This window comes from Lichenostomus cassidix, chromosome 2, assembly GCF_008360975.1.
Source record: "Lichenostomus cassidix isolate B80296 chromosome 2, HeHo_3.0, whole genome shotgun sequence".
Taxonomy (NCBI): domain Eukaryota; kingdom Metazoa; phylum Chordata; class Aves; order Passeriformes; family Meliphagidae; genus Lichenostomus; species Lichenostomus cassidix.
Window position 1 is genome coordinate 18,091,227 of NC_139482.1, and position 19,344 is coordinate 18,110,570.

At 40.2% G+C, this 19,344-nt stretch overlaps 1 protein-coding gene across 10 annotated transcripts in view; it reads right to left on the reverse strand.

The window, feature by feature from the left end:
• Window positions 1-3,309: 3,309 nt before the first annotated feature.
• The window catches only part of MLLT10 (MLLT10 histone lysine methyltransferase DOT1L cofactor), a 126,779-nt gene continuing 110,744 nt past the window's right edge, over window positions 3,310-19,344 (reverse strand). For 5 of the 10 annotated variants that reach the window (XM_085050551.1, XM_085050550.1, XM_085050545.1 and 2 more), the window contains 8 exons: window positions 16,393-16,547; window positions 14,368-14,556; window positions 13,870-13,958; window positions 13,386-13,744; window positions 8,319-8,421; window positions 7,352-7,564; window positions 5,118-5,219; window positions 3,310-4,850 (listed from right to left, as the gene is read on the reverse strand). In XM_085050551.1, coding sequence (XP_084906677.1) covers window positions 5,151-5,219; window positions 7,352-7,564; window positions 8,319-8,421; window positions 13,386-13,744; window positions 13,870-13,958; window positions 14,368-14,556; window positions 16,393-16,547 — 1,177 coding nt within the window. In that variant the 3' untranslated portion in view covers window positions 3,310-4,850; window positions 5,118-5,150. Of the gene's footprint in view, window positions 4,851-5,117; window positions 5,220-5,835; window positions 6,715-7,351; window positions 7,565-8,318; window positions 8,422-9,583; window positions 10,413-13,385; window positions 13,745-13,869; window positions 13,959-14,367; window positions 14,557-16,392; window positions 16,548-19,344 lie in introns of those variants that run through there. The other 5 variants (XM_085050548.1, XM_085050547.1, XM_085050553.1 and 2 more) reach the window with 5 other exon arrangements.

Consider the following 19,344-nt stretch of genomic DNA (forward strand, 5'->3'; position numbering starts at 1 on the left):
TTCCAGGTATGTAAAAGGGAGTTTTGCAGTCGTGTGATCTCTGTTTCCCTGATGTGATCCATACGGAACTGTTATAAATCTGCTGCGGCTGTGAAGAATAACAATGGGCTCAGTTTGGAGTGAGAAATAGCTCAGTTAGGTGTCAGGGCAAAAAAATCCAGTGGCAAATGTGACAAGGACTTGGGAGGACTCTTGGCACCTGCTCAAGAGCTGCCCACATCCCCAGGAGGTGTGTGGCAATAGTCACATGCTGCCTCCCCACACCACAGCCTTTCTGGACAGGGGTCACAGGAAGAAGGACAAGCACTGCTGACTGGTAAGAATTTTTGTTTGTAAAACCATTCATACTGAGAAACTTTAAACAGTGCTCATGAAATCTAGTTTACCCGAAGGAAGATGTTTAAGGATGGGCAAAGGTTGTAGATGCCATTCTGTCACACTTGTCAGGCTGAATACCTGAAGTGCTGAATGTCTCACAGGTGCTGCTTATGCCTGGGCGGAAGGGAATTGATGGATTGCATCCTTACTGCTTGAGGACTGAACCTTACTGAAAGCAGAGGCAGGCTGGCTGTGTAAGAGAAATGCATTGGCCTCTTGCACAATGGCACTGCACTGGGAATTGGAGACAGGCCCAACTGTCTCAGCATCAAGAACTGGGCAGGTTTTGCATGGCACTGGTGGTCATTTGGAACTGAAGGTCTTGGGATGGGGAATGTCAGTGTCCTGCACCAGTGGGTCTGATCTCTGCAACCACATGCTCAGACCCCCAGCTGGGAGCCATCCCTTGTGGAGCAAGGCACTTCGTCCAGGGCCCATCCAGTTCATCAAGGGCCAAAGGAACTGGCCCAGCCTTAGCTTTGGTGTTTGACAGTGGGGAGGAAGGAGGTCTGGGTGAGAGTCCAAGGCTTTCAGAGCCTCTCAGGGTCCTCTCCTGGGCTTGCCAGGTGTTTGTGGATGGTGACGACTGGGGTCAGACATGATGCTCACCAGAGAAGTGGAAAACTGTAACCAGGATTTGTTTTCTCATGGTTACTCACCACAAGTCTAAATCTTTCTGTCCATGAAAACCAAGGTTGCTCAAGGCTTGGGATTTAAGCAACTTCTTCCAACTTTTGTTCTAGCACAGAACAAAAGTTTTCCTTTAGGTAATGTTCCTATTTGCCTGCTAGCAAAATGTATTTTCTTTCCTGGGCAGTTTTGCTCAGCTCTGCTGATAGGACAAGCAGAACACTATGGAAAGGAGCATTTGGAGCAGATGAGACAGGGAGGGCACTATTCCCTTACCATGCTGGGGATACAGTCCAGTGCCAAGCGAAAGGAACGTGACAACCATACACAAGTGAGCAAGTAGAATATGACTGAGATGCTGTGAAGGTTTAATGGTGCTCTCATTTAGGCTGTTCAGTTCTAGAGGAAAGACCAGCAGATGCTGTTCTGCAGTGTCCTTTTGTAAAGGTAGATGTTTGGACTGTATTACTCTCAACTTCATAGTTCTCAGGTTTGAACTAATTAAAAAAAATATGAGAGATGTTTCAGGAAAGATTTTGCAGCATGACCTCTTTGTGAGATGATGGGGCCTGAAAACAACACAAACACTGAAAAGAGTTCTCCTTTAGGCAGACCCAACAGCAAGATTTTAGTGCAGCTTATGAAAAACAGGCATCAGAAAACTGGGCAGTTAAATGTCACACATTGCTACTGCTGAAAGAGTTGCTTCTGCTAACACAGCTTGCATGGATAAAGTTGATAAAAGCAGGATTTCAGATGTCACAGGCTGTACAGAATCAGCTGGCTTCTGTAAGCCATAAAGTTTGTTGTCATTGTTGTCAGTAAAATGGGGTTTTGGTGGAAAATCTTGTGAATGCAGCCCCTTTAGTCTGTGCTGCTGCCACTGAGCCCAGAGCAGTTCCCAATACAGGAGGAGAACTCTGCAGCTTGGCAGCCAGGGAGCTGTGTAGTGCCTTGGGCTGCTTTGGCATCTGAGGCATTCCACAGGGACAGCACTGTGGGCTTTACTGAACTGGTGCCAAATCAGCCACAGACCATCATCTTTGATGTCAGGATCTGCAAAATCATCGAAACAAGGTTAGTTTTGACTGCATCTGGCCCTCATGTGAACTTGGCTTTGATGTGGTCTCTTTCTTTAAAGGGCTGGTGAATTGAATTTTTATTTGGATGTCAGAACTGTCCTTTTCATGTCCTTGCTGGTGCTTGTTAGTCCACCAGGACTGTGGTACCCCAATTGCTATCCTGGGCCTCTGGCACCAATCAAGTATTTGTAACTTTGCCCCTTTCACACTTGTCCACATCTTAGCTGGAGACAGGTACCAGACTTTAGGCAGTCCCTCTCCAATAAAAGAAATACACAAGCAAAGGCAGGACTTACCACTTTCACTGATTCCCTGAACCTCTTCCCTTCAGAGCATAAAACATTCATCAACCACCCCAGAATGCTGGGAGGTTTTTCTAGTCCTGGGGAGGGTGGGAGCAAGTGATGCCCCTTTGCTGTGCCAGATGATGTTTCACCTTTCCCCACTGGACAATAAAAATATTCAGTACTTGGGCCTTGAGCAGACGGAGAAACATTCAAATGGCACAGGCCTACAGCAATGCTATCTTGCTGCTGCTTGTCCCAGAGGCTGCTCTGAGCCCCAGACTGCCCCTGACTAGAGAGGAGCTAAAAATTGTGAGGCCATAATGCATCTCTTGTCTGCCAGCCCCTGACTAGCACAAGCCTCACGTTTTATCTTCAAGTGACAGTACAGGAAGGGCCAAGTTCTCTTTGCTTCCTGGGAAATAAAAAACCAGGAATTTAGCTACTTACCAACCTTTCCATGGACGATAAGCAAAATTAATGGAAAAAACCACTGTGCTGGTTTTACAGCAAGTCCAGTGCAGAGGTTCCAGCAACAAGCTCAGCCTTGCTCTCCTCACCCAGGCACGGTGCAGAGGAAGAACCTTCCCCTCCCCACCAAGCTCTCGCCAAGATACATCACAACAAACTGGGGCTGCTGGACAACAGCCACTGCTCCTGCCATTCCAGTCATTCCTCTTTGAACAGGAAAGCAAAAACTGGTATCAGATCCAGGGCTGCAATGGGCATTTCTGTCCAGTAAGCAAAAATATTCCTGGACAGTTTTGCAGCTACATCACTGTCTCTTGAAAGCAAAAATTACATGAAAAATATTTTTTGGATCTTCTTGTAAGAAAATTGCAAGTAGTAAATTTAGTAGCCACATGCAAATGAAATCCTTCTCGTGTGATGTTAATAGAAATATTCCATTCTTCTACACATTCATACAACTCATATACAATGATAAACATTATTAAAGTTTATTAACAAAAGCTTTGTACATATCTTTTCATACACTTGGAATTTTACATCTAGTCAAAATAATAGCACATTTCCATCTTACCTTTTGTACAAATTGTTACAGAATATCCACCAGTGGGGCGAGTAAGTAAAATAAACCACTGGTTTACTTTTGTAAAGTATCTACAAAAGTGATTTGTGACATTTTTAAAAAATTCCCCAGAACATATAAAAATAAATTATTTTTACTTTTTCAATTAAATCTACTAATTAGAAATATTACAAATCAAAATATCAATGTTTTCTTATGAATTCTTCACAATACAAAACAGATTCACAAAACTTTATTTACAGAAATGAGGTAAGAACTGTGCAATGTTTAACTAAGAAACATATTGCAGAATTAACATGTTCTTCCAAGTAACTACACAGTGGAGGTCTAATTACAGCTGGGTCTTTTCCGCTAATAATTCCCACCTCACTCTTGATTAGTGGTCATTACCCCCATTTTAAACTGTCCTTCACCACCCTGCATAGACTCGCCACGACATCAGCAACTGCCGGAAGTGTTGTAACTCAAGTTCACCCGTTTCAACCACTGGGAAATTTTAGTGGGAAATGGAAACTCACTTTTTTTTTGGTAATTTATTAGTGAAAAGTGACCCAGGTAACAATCTGCCTGAGCTCTCTACAGTGGTATAAACACCTCTAGGAAAGGCAGAACAAGGCTGCTGGTGCAAGACAGAATATTCCCGCTGCTAACAAGGACATGTCTAGTGCATGATCAGCTGTTTGCAGCCATTTCAACAAAATGGAGGTAGCAACAGGCACTTGGTTTAGGCCAAACACTACACAAACTTCTTCCAGTGTGGCCTTCTCATCTGGTAAGAAAACTTTGTCACTGGAACCAAAATGGCTCCTTTTAAAAACCTCAGAACTCTAAAACCTACACCAAAATTAATAAACTTTGGATTCCATACTGTAATTCTTACTCAAGAAAAACTGCAACTATACAACAATAGGAATTTAAAGGAATAAAAAGTTCAGAAGTCAATTCCCTCATGAGTCAGGTTTCAAAATAGGTGTGTAAAAAAAGAAACTATGAACAGCAAGTCCCAGCTGCCATTACAAGCTCAGTCTAAAAGGATCTATTACAACTGCAGCAGCAGATCAGATGGGCTGGGGTTGGGCTGTTAAAACTACTCTGAAACCAAAGCAATGCATCACTGCAGACAGTTTATAGCCTTTAAATCTGTAAGATTAGGACTGAAGAGTCAAGTGTATGTTTTTCTCTGGTTGAATTTGTACTTAGTACCACCATATTGACAAAATAATTATGATTTGCAGAGTTTTATCTACTTCACAGTCTGAAACATTAGAAAGTACATCCATTTTAGTGCAACAAGAAAGCAAATGAAAGCCTACCAAAAATATCCTTATGAAAATTATTAACCTCTTGCTGTGCAGTAAGAGTTCCTTGTTGCTCTTTCTCAGTCTGCAGAAAGGGAACCCGCGGTTTGCAGCCACATGAAGTGCTAGAACAGTGTGGCTAGCACAGTTTTTCCCATGAGAGGTTTTCTTGTGTTTTGTAAATAAAGATAAAGTTTGGATGTTTTGGAACAGTGTCCCAGTACTTGGACGGTGCAGGCCTGGCCAATCAGGCCTGGGGGAAGGCTTCTGACTGACCAATCTGGGTGACTTTTGAGAACTCTATAAATGTGATGAAATCAAAACAATAAAAGTCATTCCTTCTTGCCACTGAGAACCGATGCATTCATTACTCTGCTAGCTGCTCAACAGCAACAGAACAGCAGGACGTGCAGGACTCAAGTGTCATTCAAATGTCAACTCTTCTCTGACGCAACTGGTCCAGTTTTATCATTGAGCCTCTGTGTAAGAGAAAATACTTCTAAAAATCAGATTATAACATACAGTGCTAAGTAAAATTCAGTTCGTAAAGATGACAAAGCAGATGAGGTACATTCACTAGAGCCATCTACATAGCAACTTCTGCATTGTAAAAAAAAACCAAACACATACTGTAGAATGAAAAGTGGGAAAGGAAACAATAATTAAACGAGTAGTCCTGTATTGAGGCAACTAATGCTAAGGTCACAACAGCCAACATTAGAAAACACCAACTCTGCTTCTACTTTCATTCCAACAAGAGTGACTGTTCCTGGCTGCGGGTCTCCCTAGAACTGCAAGATGGTCAAGAGAAACACCAGGTAACCTCTGCTACATTTGCCCTCTGGAGAGGGCTGAAATCTACACTTCTCCATCAGAACAAATACAATTTCCAATTTGCCCCATCACAATTCTTTCTTTCATATATTGCTACAGAGACATTTCCTGCAAGTATTGAATGGGACTGAGCAAAAATCTCATTCCCTGAGCATTCAGAAATGCCTGAAAACCTTTTCAACTGCAAATGAGATTAAAACAGTCAAACTTTGGCAAATAGAGAATTTGTTAAAAACAGTTCAACAATCTATGCAATCTATTCCAGACTTAAAAAAATAAATAAAATAAATTTCAAAAGAAAATTTTCATAAGGGTTTTGTTCGAATGATGTTCTGAGATTTCTTTGAATTACTTACAGCTAACTGCTAACATATACAAAAACTGTAATGGCATATTTGGAAAAATACACTGCACTGTACAGACCTAGTAATGGCCATTTAAAAAAAATCAAAATAAGATCATATAGAATATTTTGTTTGGATGTAAACCAAATATAGGGTCTCAATTCCATTTGCTACTAATTTTTAGAAAATATGGGGAGATGAGTTTTAAACATATGAGAATGAACTGTGAACATTTCTGAATGAAAGCAAGGCCTGGAGTCAATCCCTGTGCCAGCATGTTTTTTGGGACAGTCAGTGACTCAGAGAATGGGGTCTGACTGCAGCAACCATTCGCAGCCATGACATGACAACTGCCCAAACCCCAAAGTGACAATGACCCTGCACAAAGCTGAACGAAAGTAAGTGCTCACAATTTTGAATGGAAGGGAGCTGTTTCCAGGGAAAAGTCATGTTGAAAATTCATCAGTTATGTGGTTTGTGTCTCACCTACTACCTGGAAGTACCACAGAAGCCCAGCCCGAGGAGTGGGCACCACAGTGCTCCTAAAGTAGCTGGAGGATTTGGGAGCAGAGAGCAGACATATTATTTAGCCCAAACTCTCCCCACCTGCTCTTGCAGACAAGCTTCCCTTTCTTCTCTACCACTAACACTTGCTGTCTTCTCCAAGGAATGCTGAAACTTTATGCCTTCCTGCTCTATTGATCCTTTGTTTTTCCAAGTTTCATATGCTCCTTTCTTCATCCTCTCATCTTAATTGTATGATCCTTGAAGAATGAAGCCTATTCTCTGACTTCTTGAAGAAAGAATTCCTGTCTTGGAGATGGAGATTATGGATAAATACTGAAAACAATGGAACATCTTTGCCAGAAAAATGCATCTTGTTTCTTTATCTGTCTAGGAAAGGTTTTATTACTCTATGAAGCAGAAGAGCCACTCAGCCTCCCAATGTCCAGCCTCATTTTCCCAGGCCAGAACCAAGATGCACACAGCCCATTCTGCTAAGACAGATCCCACCTTCCCAGCAAAGGACTCCTTGCTTCGCAAGGCATCAGCTAATCCCCGCAGCTCCACAGCACCTGAGGCCTGGCCAAGGCAAACTCACCTCATATGGTGGTAAAAGGGAGCATCCACAGAACAGTGGACACAATGATGGGGAAGTAAGGTGAGGAAGACTAGGGCTGCAGTTGTATTTACAAGGAGAAGGCAAAGGTCACTGGATTGGTGCCCTGATCCAGAGAAGCAAGAGTGTGCAGCAGATATCTTTGCTGTGATTACAAGTTCACAGAGTTCTGAGCCTCATTTAAATGCAGCCCAAGGCTCAAGGAAAATAAAATAAAGAAAAAGAAATCCACCATCTTTGATTTGTGAATACAGGCACACAACCTGCTTCTTGTCTTTTAGTTACCTCCTGGAGGTAGTGCATGGAAAGTGAGGTGAGAAGTATACTTACTGTCACCTTCTGAGCTGCGTTATCTCCGTGAATTGTAAGGAATGGGTTGGTAGCAGCTGCATTAAGTGGTGAGGCCTGTGTGCCTGAAAGTAAGTTGTTTATGGGTATCTGTGCTCCTCCAGTAATCTGCAATTGCTGTACTTCAGACTGATGGTGTTGGTGATGGTGATGTTGTTGTTGTACTAATTGATACAAAAGGGCCTGATGTTGTTCCTTGAGTAATATGAGGAGAGGGAGGAGGAAGAAAAAAAAATCAATAATTAGTTGCTGAAAAATAGCTCCTCCCTGGGTTCCTGCTTATCCAGATCTTCAGTCAGTGCAACCCTTAAACTAATCCCAGCTAATTTAGGTTATACTAATGAAGTTCCACGAGACTGTGGAAAAGGAAAGAAAGCTCTTGTCAGACTTCCTGAAATCAGTAGCTCAGCAGAAATTCAGCTAAGCCTGCTGGCTTCATCAGGCATCTGTCAGAACAAACATACCTGAGAAGACCATGTACTAAAACTACACAATTAACAATACAAATAGTTAAACCAGTTACCTAATGGCCCATATGAATACTGCAAGCAGAGCAAAGGCAGCTCATGAGATGAGATGAGATATCAAAAAATCTTTTGCTTGTGTTCTAGTGCTATCAGAGATAGCTCAGGATAAGAATCCACATGTGCTCCCGAAGTCTGCTACCCACAGCTGGTGCTGAGGAAGAGAAGCTTTCATGTCCACACAGGACAAAATGGAATTGAAGGCACTAGGGAATGATTCTTCTAGCCATACACACAGCCCAATAACATCCTGTCATTTTACATGACTATCATCCAAAAAGGTTGAAGCAACTGAAAGAGTACAATATTATCAAAGCCTTTAATATCAAGTTAAATGCATTACTACCGTTTATATTAAGCTGAAGAGTTTGTCCATGCCTTGGAATACAATAGAGGAATAAATCATAATTAACTGAAAAACTTACTGATGTGAGTTGCTGGGTACTTAGTAATTGTTGAAATTGCTGGTGCTGTTGATGGAGTAATAGTTGTCTCTGTTGGTCAGAAAGCAATCCTAGTCCCGAGGCACTGTAGGATTTGACAGGGTAATACTGTGGTTTATATGGAAGTATGGGAACTTTTTACTTCAGCTTTCCATTAAAGAAAAGATGTACACAGACAGACCCTATTTAGCATTTGATTTCATACTACAAATACTGTCTGACTATCCAGATGCATTTTCTGACATCACCCCAAGTCTCATTTGTGCTGAGAAACAGCAACATCTTGCCTGTAACAGACATCTACTCCATGCACATTCTTTGAAACTCATATAATTACCAACTATAAAGTAGTTTTCAAATATTTTGTACAGAAAGGCCAGATTTTATATTACAAGACAGCTCTTGCCAACCTTTAACACTTAGTTACCAAGCATTTACTCTGCCTTGGTTTCCTTCTAATTCACATCTTTTGTGTCATTCAAACCACTCGTATTGCCTACATACACCTTGGGTGTAATTTTGCAAACACCTTCAGCCTTGCAGGGCGCCAAGGGATGCTGCCATGGAATGAAGCTGCCTTTGCTTTTGCCAACTACTTCGCTCCCAGTCCCTGTTTTCATGCCTACATAAAATTGTCTGCAAATATTTAGGAAAATGGGCAGGGAACAGATCCAGCTGACAACTAGGCTGTAAATGAAGGGTTTTTTTCAGCTATGCCAGTTTACTGCAAGACCAACAGCATGAACAAGGGTGTGTTGGGAATATAAGACCAGGAAGACAGCTGGATTTACTCTTTCAGTACAGTGTTAGCTTTTACTTAGTTTAAAACACCCATTAAATACTGAAGTGTAGTTTCACGATAGGTTTATCCTGCTGTTGAAAAACTATTTCCCTTTCAGCTGCAAACTTCTGTCCCCTCCTCTCATACTGGGTCTTGCAAAACAAGCTGCAACCTGTGGGAACTGAGCTGAAACTTAAACCAATACAAAACAAACTGACAGGTTCTCTGTTAACATAGATGAGGTCACTGTGTGATGCAGAAGTTCTAGTAAGAAGGTGTGCATAGGACAACAGGATTGCTTGTTGGGATTGGTAGGAAGGAATTATTCTCTTAAATCAGTCACAAATCCACACCATTAGGCTACACTCATGTAGCTCCTCAGGGCATAGTATTTATCTTGCATTTTTATAGCAGCCAGCAAACTGTAAATGTTTGCTGTACTGTACTTGTACTGTAAAAAAAGTAGCCCATCTCCACTGTAAATGGACTTTGTATTAATACGAAAATACCCAAAGCATCACCATTGTCTACTACTGGGACAGGGCAAGCCATGTGTAGACTTTGTCCCATACTTTGTTGCATGGTCTCAGCAGTATGGGACACAGCTGGGGGGCTGCACTTACTATTATTTCCTATGGGCAAAGGGAAGCCTATGTCAGTGGGAAGTTTATGGGGCTGGATGGAATCCACCCAAGGCTACTGAGGGAGCTGATGGAAGCGCTCACAGAGACTTTCAACCACTTTCCAGCAGCCCTGGCTGACTGGGATCTTGAGATCTTGATGCCTGTCTAGAAGAGGGGCTGAAAGGAGGATCTGGGCATCAGGCCTTGTCAGTCTGACCTCAGTGCCAGGGAAGGCCATGGAGCAGCTCCTCTTGAGTGCCATCACATGGCATGTGCAGGACAACCAGGGGATGAGGCCCAGCCAGCACAGATTTGTGAAAGGTAGGTCCTGCCTGATTGACCTGATCTTCTGTGACAAGATGACCTGTTTGGTGGGTGAGGGAAAGGCTGAGAATGCATCTACCTGGACTTAGGTAAAGCCTTTCACACTATTTCCCACAGTATTCTGACTAATATTACTATTACTTCCTTCTTCTCTTTTTACCTCACTTTTTCTGTATTCTTCTATACTGGAATGAATCTTCTCCGCTGTTTTTTGTTGGAGGGTTTTTCATTCTTTTATTCCATTCTTTTTTTTTCCCAGATCATGTTTTACCTTTGCACTTCTTTTTTCTGCTGTTGTTCTCCCTTGTCTTTAATCGCTCTGCCTGCCTCTCTTGCTCTGCATTGGCACTTGAAAGAAAATACCCTCAGTCAGCAGCTGAGATCTTAGTGTCTAGAAACAAAACCGAACTGCAGAGGACAAAATGCTGCAGCTCCCAAGCTTCCCAGAAGAGACAGTTCACTGGACTTCACCACAGAGCTTTCTCTAAACCAGATCAGCTTGGAATGTAAATTTAATCCTTTTTAGCTTCTCATTAAAAGGTACATGATCAGTCTGAAACTCTCCATCCTACAGTCTTCTCTGGTTGTGAGAATGTAAAGGAACAATCCTATCTCTTTCCTCAAATCACTTAATCTCCCAGGTGTTGGCAATCTGTATTAAGCCATCTTTTTTCCCAGAAAAGGATCAAGTATTTTTCTCTGCTGAATGGATGTGGGTTCTTTTACCTACAACTTGAAACTCTGTCCAACAACAGTGTGCAAATCAGTGTCTTCTCACCTCCCTGTGTCCCACAGTTAAAGAGTTCATATGAATAAGGACAATATGCATAAAGAAGTCTTCATGTATTGGTGAACACTCTGCCTATTTTTCACATTAAACTGTTGGAACAAATTCTGAAGCTTGAGAAGTTACTGTAACAAGTAACTTACCGGAACATCTGACAAGTCTTTTAAAATACAGAACAATACCTTGAAGTTAGAAAGCAGGGCTGAGTTCTCATGTAGCTTTCCAACATGTTGCCAATACCAATTTAAACCACCTCCAAACTTGACCCCCACCACACAATCTAACCAGGGTCAGAGAGCTCTCATCACCACAGCACCAAACCTTGGGGCCTTGCCTATGCTTGGTACCACTCAACCTTCCCACCAGGGCAGTTCAAAGAGCAGGGATTGCTCAGGGAATTTAAGATTAAAGAAACAGTCAACTAGTTGCCATTGAAGAAGCACCAAACTCAAGCTGCGCAGCACCAGTAATTTCAACTAATGGAAAATATCTTTTTGTCTTTTTTTTGTCTATCTTTTTCCTTCATTCAAAATAATCCCATAGCCTCTTTGCAACTTAGTTCCCGTAACAAAACGGTTTTTTGTATTTTTCACTGAAGCATTTGTAATGGGACAAACAGGAACGAGGAAAGCACGTGTCATTACCAAAATCATATTAGCACTAACTATCATTACTGAACATACAACCAGAAATACTGAAAACTCACAGAAAACGAAAGCAATTGTGAAATACCTCAAAAGGAAGAGGACATGGGAAATAACGTGGATGAGCTAAATAAAGCAGAGAATTGTGTGAAAAGTGCACTTTAAAATTTAATATAAAAATTAATTCTAAATTAGTATTATTGAGGGGGCAGTGCAGAAAGAGATCATGCCATAAGATAAAGAGAGAAGTGGAAGTCCTGACAGACTTGTATAACGTAAGCTTGTTGTAGCAGAAAATAGGGAATCATTGGGAGTATTCCAGGCTCTACTAAAAGTTAGAATGAGAGCTTACGAACAGGATACTAGCTGCAGCATTTTGCATGAATTGGAGCATTCTACTACTAGACTACACAATGAAGAGTTACAGCAGTTAAGATGGATAATTAAAAAAGAAATGAAAGAATTTCTGCAATACAAAGAGTCAGATGTAAATCATCTGTGTATAAACAAAATCATTTGAGAAAACAATGGTATGACTGGTATTTAGCATAACTGATATATTCTGGAAGTACCTGAAAGTGGAAAGCATTATGCAACTGGTTAGTATTATTGATCTTGTCTAGTATTTCTCACACTTTTGGGGAGAGTAACACAACATTTTTGTGTTTTTTACAAACCTCTGATACTCAACAAAGAAGGTAATTTTTCATTAAGAACGTCTTTTGTTTAACCTATGAAATCTCATGTTCACATATGATATAAACTATGAAAAATACAGACTCCTCGGGAAAAACATAATGACACATGCAAACAACAGGATACACTTGAAAGTATCAGATTTTATGAGCCCACTGAAGCAATACCACACAATGATACAGTACACAAATACTCAGGAGCTGCCAAACCAAGCAAAGAAACTGGAAAAGGAAGCTAGGAAGTTAGGAATCCCTTGCATTATTCCAATCATGTATGCCTTTTTTTGATGGATAATCCACCATAATCTCCAAAAATAAACTCTACTTAAAGACAAGTAATCCACTCCCTATTTACGGCCCTTCTTTCTACTGTAGTTCTTCCTAAGTGAAGGACAGAAGAAGGGGTGTGGGGAAGGGGGTGGTGAGGAGTTGTCCCAGGCTCTGCTCTATCCCAAAGTACTTCCAGACCAAGAAGTCCATTCCTCCTCCTGAAAGCAGCTGTCTCCTTTTGTTACCCATTTGCCTTCCAGCTCAAGCAGCAGCAGTTTATGCTACTGAGGGTACCTGGCTTTGGTGAAGGGCTGTTAGGAATACTCACACATTAATCTTTTGATGCATTTACAAATCCTTAGGAACACTACTTGAAAAACTAATTTTGTTGGGTTTGGAGTCAGTGCAGGCAACTCAAAACACCATGCAACTGTATTACAACTCTGGTTAGTTATGCCTATTACATCTTGAATTACACGACCATATACCCTTCTCCTCCTTCTCCCCCTCCCCCCTTCTTACTGCAACAAATGGTAGCTTTTCCAGCACTCCTTTAATCCTGGAAGAACAATTGGCAGGACAAAGAATATTGTTTTCTGAACTAAAAAAAGGAGTTGAAGCACATTTACATAATTACATTTGTTTGGGAATGTGACTTGATTAAAAAACAGGAATCCACTAGAATTCCCTAAAGCTCTAGAGAAAACATCTTTCCTTTAACTTGACTATTTGTGCTTCCATTAAATGCCTCCTCAGTTTCATTCACAGAGCAGGAGCAGAACTTATTTTAACAATTACAGGCTAAGGAAGAAACAGTATATTTGGAGTAAGACAAAAAAACCCCAGAAGAACAGCAGGCACTATGTGCTAGCCGGAAGAATAGCAGGCACTATGAGGAAAAACCACAAAATCAGCAAAGCCTTACCTGTTATTTAGCGTGGTCGGCAGAGGATGCGTTGCATTGGGTGGCACGGTTGCGTGAGTGAGAGAAGGGTTCTGTGATATTGTTGCTGGGGTCTGAATTACCCCATTTAAAGCCCCTACAATTCCATTGATTGCCAGCTGGCTGGCTGGCAGTGCTCCAATTATTCCACCCACACCCGGCACTGCAGGAATGGTGGAGGTTACAGTCTGCATACCACTAGCCAGTGCCCCCACTGTCACACCATTGACCTGCTGAACTCCGGTGACTCCCGAGCCTTGCTGGGCTGGACTCTGCCCAGCAGGTGGTGGAGTGGAAAGCGCTGATGAACTGCTGGTGCTTTGTCCGCTGGAGGTTATCTCCTGGTGTCAAAACAAACAACAAAGCCCCTTCAGCTGCGTAAAATTTCACCTAACACCACAATGCAAGGACTGGGATGAGTTAACTTGTAACAAGTTGAGGTTTAGAAGAAAGGAATAAAAATTACCTGATTTAATACAGGAAGAGAATTGTCCGGTAAAAAACTGTTTCCCAGATGAGGGCTTTTACTGCTGTTCAAGGAATCAGTGCTAGGTGCTAAAGTAATTATTTCAAAAAACACACAGAGGTTAAATTTTTGTAACATGTAAAAGGATTCAGAATAATTATTTCAAAATTATGATGAAGCTAAACATAGAAAATGTAAAGTCAACTTTAAAATAATTGCTGAATAGTAAAATATTAACTAAGTAATTGGTGAATCAATAGATTCAAACAGATGTGCTCCAGACTGAAGTAAAATAGAAACTGGACTGAAGCAAGTAGTAATGGTTCAGAAAAATAAACCAATTGATGTTTAAACATTTAACACATCAGCAAATACTTGGTCTATATTCATTCTACATTTATATTCATCTCCCATCAATGGCATGTGTGGATGAAATAGATATTTCATATAAATACATGTTCAAATTACTTTGACACTTTAATAATCCCCTCTACTTACGTGCTTGTACTGGAAAGGCATGAACTTGATGAGAAGGGCTGGGATTTGAAGTTATTGTTGGAAAGGGCACCGAAAGCTGTGCATTGAGAAGCTGAAGTCGCTCCTTCTTCGCGGTCAGATTCTTTATCTGTTCTTCCAACCGCCTGTTTTCAACTTGAAGTTGGTGTAATGATTTAAGCATTCCTAAAACTAAGACAAAAATGCATGTTATGTTCCACACCACGTTCAATGAACATATAACACCTTCATTCAGTTTTAATTTCTGCATTAAGACTAGCATATATGTGAAAATTCAAAATTATTACAGATGTCTGAATTTTAGTGGAAAGATTTAAGATCAATTTTGTGTAATTTAAAGCTCAGAAAAAAGTTCACAGTGTGTTGTGATAGTAATTTTGGAACACCTCTACACCCTGGCTTACATACTGATAAAGTAGCATCATCAGGGCCAGGATTCATTTTAAGCAAACAGCAGTACATGGTAACTTAGCCCCAAATCAGAATATAAAAGTAGTAGTATTTCAGTGGCACAGATTAACTGCATAGTTGGGATAAATCCAGTTGAGCTGCAGTACTAGGAATTGTAAACCTTATAAAACAGACAAGTTTAACAAGCATACGCTTAACTAACAGCACAAGCAACCTACAAAATTTATATAAATACAACCAAGTTTGTGAAAAGAGAGTTTTTCTGATCTAATAACTCATACAACTAATCACAAACATATAGAAACGATGAAAAAAAGAGGAAGTTCTCCACCGCGAAGCTGTGCGGGTGCACCTTGGCGGGAGCTCAGCAGCGATCTCGGAATCCCCCAGCAGGGAGCACTCTGTGAGCACCGCACTTACCCCCCGGGTTTTGCACAACCAGGGCATCACCTTCTCGACCGACCTGATTGCTACCAAGCACAAATTTTTCAAACTCTCATTTGGTTTCAGAACTTGGATTTCCCAACCAGTACCAGGGTGTGACTGTAAAGCCACAGGGATAGCCTCTCTTTTTTTTCCTTTTTTTTTTTTTTTTTAAATTCTAAATTGTATTTGTTTAACATGACCTCTGGGCCTACTACAGACATAAGTCTACTGGTATAGGCACATCTGGTCATTTCCCAAGGATTTAGCTTTTATCCCTCCTCTTCAAGAACATACAAAGGAACCCTCAGTGAGCTCAAATGAGATGCAATAAGACTTAGCTAAACCTGTCCTCCAGCTATCATGTTTAAAGGATTATCCCTGCATGAATTTCCTCATAATTAGCATTTTTGTCAGGATACCATTCATAAAAATACTAACTAGATACCTCTTTACACTACCAATGAGAAGAATAATGCGTTCAATAAAATATAACACAAACCATAACCTGGAATCAAATACATTTTTTAACATATTCAATGATTGTCTTTGATACTGATACATTGTTGAATATGGAGATCCACGTGATCTACTGATCACTTATGCTTTTAACATATTCATTCTTGGACCATTCCACTCTATTAAACATAACTTGGGAAAGAAATAATTTGCTTGCTTTAGGAGCTCACAAGAAAGACAGAACATAATAAAGACATGAAAGCCCAGTAGGACATCTGCCTAACATTTGTAAATATTTTTTCAAACAGCAACAGAAGCAGGCAATTCAGGTTTAAAAGCAAAAAATAGAATTTAAAAATTTCATGCCAATTTATATCACACAATATAAAGAAAAATGGGGAACTGTATTACAATATTTACAGTAGTGGATATAAGAGTTCAGAATTATTTTCCAAACTTGCAACTGGATCTGCAAGTTATTTCCTCTTGCATGACACAATTTCCCCACCCATAAAAATGTAGATAATCATAGAGAAGTCTTTTGTAATCTACTGATGCCATGTGCTGCATTAAGAACTATGCTAGAACTGTACACTACAATTATAATTCAATTCACAGCAGAAAATACATTTTGTTAAAATTCTTGGGCAAGCACAGAATAGCAGTTCTGAGTAACAGCTAGCAAAAGTCGGAACAAACAGACTGAGTACTTACTGTCACTGGGGGTGCCTTGCTCTAATAAAAACTGTTGTCCTTCACTCCACTGCCTCTCGAGAAGCTGTTCTATGCTGGCTGCTACTGGGGGCAAATTCTCCCCACAACCATTCCCTGATTGATCATAGCGAATCTGCAAGCTGCTCACAGGGGATCTGTTGAAAATATTGCAATTTATTGTTTAAAGAAAAGGACAAAAGGAAATGTATTAGAAAAAGGCTGTTGAAAGTTCTTATCTTATATCAGCTCATAGCACCTACATATCTTATTCTTCCAAGACTAAGTTAATTCATCAAAATCACTACAAACTCTTGGTTCTCACTGCCAAGGCTTCAATAAAAGAAAGACATATTATTACAGTGTACGAATTTATACTGAGAAAGCACAAAACCTCTTCTTGCATACAGACTAACAAGATAGTAACTGACAAATAGCATTGAATTAAATTATACAACACACACTTCTACAGCAGGAAACCATTATATATGGATACACAGGGCACTGACTTTGGGGGCAAAGAAAACAAACCATACCAAACTTCAAACCTTTCCCTGAGAAAACTGGGAAAAATAAAACCAATTTATTAAAATCATCACATAGAAAGGCCATATATAATTCCACTGACTAACTTGTTCTAAAAACAGTCTTGTAAACCTGGATTTTTGATGGACTACATGAAAATATTATTTCACAAGGGATGCAATGAATGTTAGAAGTTATCCTCTGCCTGTACTGTGAACACTTAATATACCTCCTTTTTCACTCATGATCACACACAGTTCAAAGAATAATCCCCTTGCCACATGTCTTTACTCATTCTCATTCTTTTTCTCATTCTCAACAGGAGAAAATTAAATATTCAGCACACAGCCACTGAGAAAGCTGGCTACCTCTCTCAGGTCCTAGGAGGAGGCTTCTTTTGCATTGGATGGGGCACAATTTAACTTGTGAGCAAAGCCAGATGCTCAGTGTATTTCTGACTCAGGTTTCTGGTCTCACGAATGCATGGTCCCATTCCTCTTACAGGACCAACACCAAAGCCCAGTAAAAGCTGGTTCTTGGGGTTGTTGTTGGTTGTTTGGGGGGATGACTAATCAATTCCAGTGAGCTCAGGTTCTCATATATTAGTTATGACTGTAAGCAACTGGTGTCATCATGGGATGACTGCAATACTGCTCTACCCATAGTCCGAACTTATCAACAAGACCACCACAGTCCCAGTACAAGACAACACAGAGAGCTCAGGAAATCAGTGTGTTAATTATAATTACCGTAATAAGCAGTGGTCACAGCACATTAGCTACCTAATGACTGTCGAACATTTTGTAGGCACCAGAGCACAGCGATTTTTACGAGAAAAGGTTTTAAGTAGGTGACTTAAGAGCTCTGTTAAGTATTTATAAATAGTTCCTCTTTTGCATACAGGAAGAAAGGAAAGCACTTGTTAAAACATAAAGCCCTGATGAATGAGTAACCAAGGTAGTGTTTTTTGACAAGGGATGACAACTCAACAGTATTTAACAGTTCAGCACAGAGACAGCAAAAAAAGTCTTAAAACGGACTGTTTACACAATGTGCTGAAGCAGTAAGAAGGAAGGTTTATGCAGAAATATTCTACACAGAGGTACTACACTTACACTTCACACAAAGAACCCACTTAAAAAAAAAAACAAAACCAAACCAAAACCAGAAAACTAATACATGAAACCACTGAACAACTCCCCCAGAAACTTCTCTGTCTGCATCTTCCTGAGCAGCACATAATGCTACCCTAACAGATTGTGCCATTTGAATTATAAATCACCAACAAAATTCTTGTTGGGCTTTGGACTGCTTCTTATCAATTTCGAAAAGGTAGAAACAAAGCAGTACATGATGGTATAACCTCTGCAATCCTTCACTGCAAGCCTGTACAAGAGAAGGATAAAAAAAAAATAAATCTAGATTTCTGTGTATTGCAACATTACTCAATCTATCCTCTTCCAACTGAACCCCTAGCTCATCCTTTAGACAGGATATGGTTCCTGCATGCTAGGATTGAATCCCTATTCCAGCTAGTATTTGATCAGAGTTTCCAACAGGATTATAAATGTGCTGTCTGCACTGGTCCAATCCTGCTGCAGAGATGGGAATCCTGTTTCACACCTTGCCTGCTTTCACAACTGTTTTTTGTTTAAGTTTGGGGTACAGCTATTCATACTCATAGAGCATTATTTACAAGCAATACTGAATTTAGGTATAAGCATACATACAGATTTCACTGCAGGTATTACATAACACATTTTTAAATCTAAAGTTAAGCATGGGGTAAAAAAATGTTTAAGTGCTACCTTGGGAAAAGCAGCAATTCCTTTGAAAATGGAAACAGCTCACATATACCAGGTATATTTATATTTCTCATATATATATTAAAAGTTAAAATACAACAGCTTAAACATCAAACGCTGTGGTTATATTGGGGTACAAAGATATAACAATATGAATTGGAAATGACCATACAAGCTCATGAGTCACATATGTCTTCTCCGAAGAGCTGCAATCAGCTGCGTCATCAACAGCAAACAAATGTTCTGCAAGTGTTTTTATTTTAAGCAACTCGCTGAAAATCACATGGTTCTTTCGGAGAACTGTGTTATTTATGTATCTCATAAGCTTCAAAGGGAACAAGAGTCAGAACTTGCAGCTAAATAATTTTAATAGATAAAGCAGGTAACATTCAGAGTTGCAAAGTTTCCAGACAGCAGATTTTTTTAAGTTAGCTTTTTATTTACTCTAAACTATATTTTAAGTAGCCAGAGTTACTTATTTGTTGAAGTGGGGAGGGTGGGGAGTTACCCACACATTTTAGAAACATTGACATACATGTAATCTTTTTTATCACATAAACCAGGGGTGAAATTTGCTGACTATAGAACTTAATTGAATGAGGTTTTTCTAAATTTTTTCCATGCT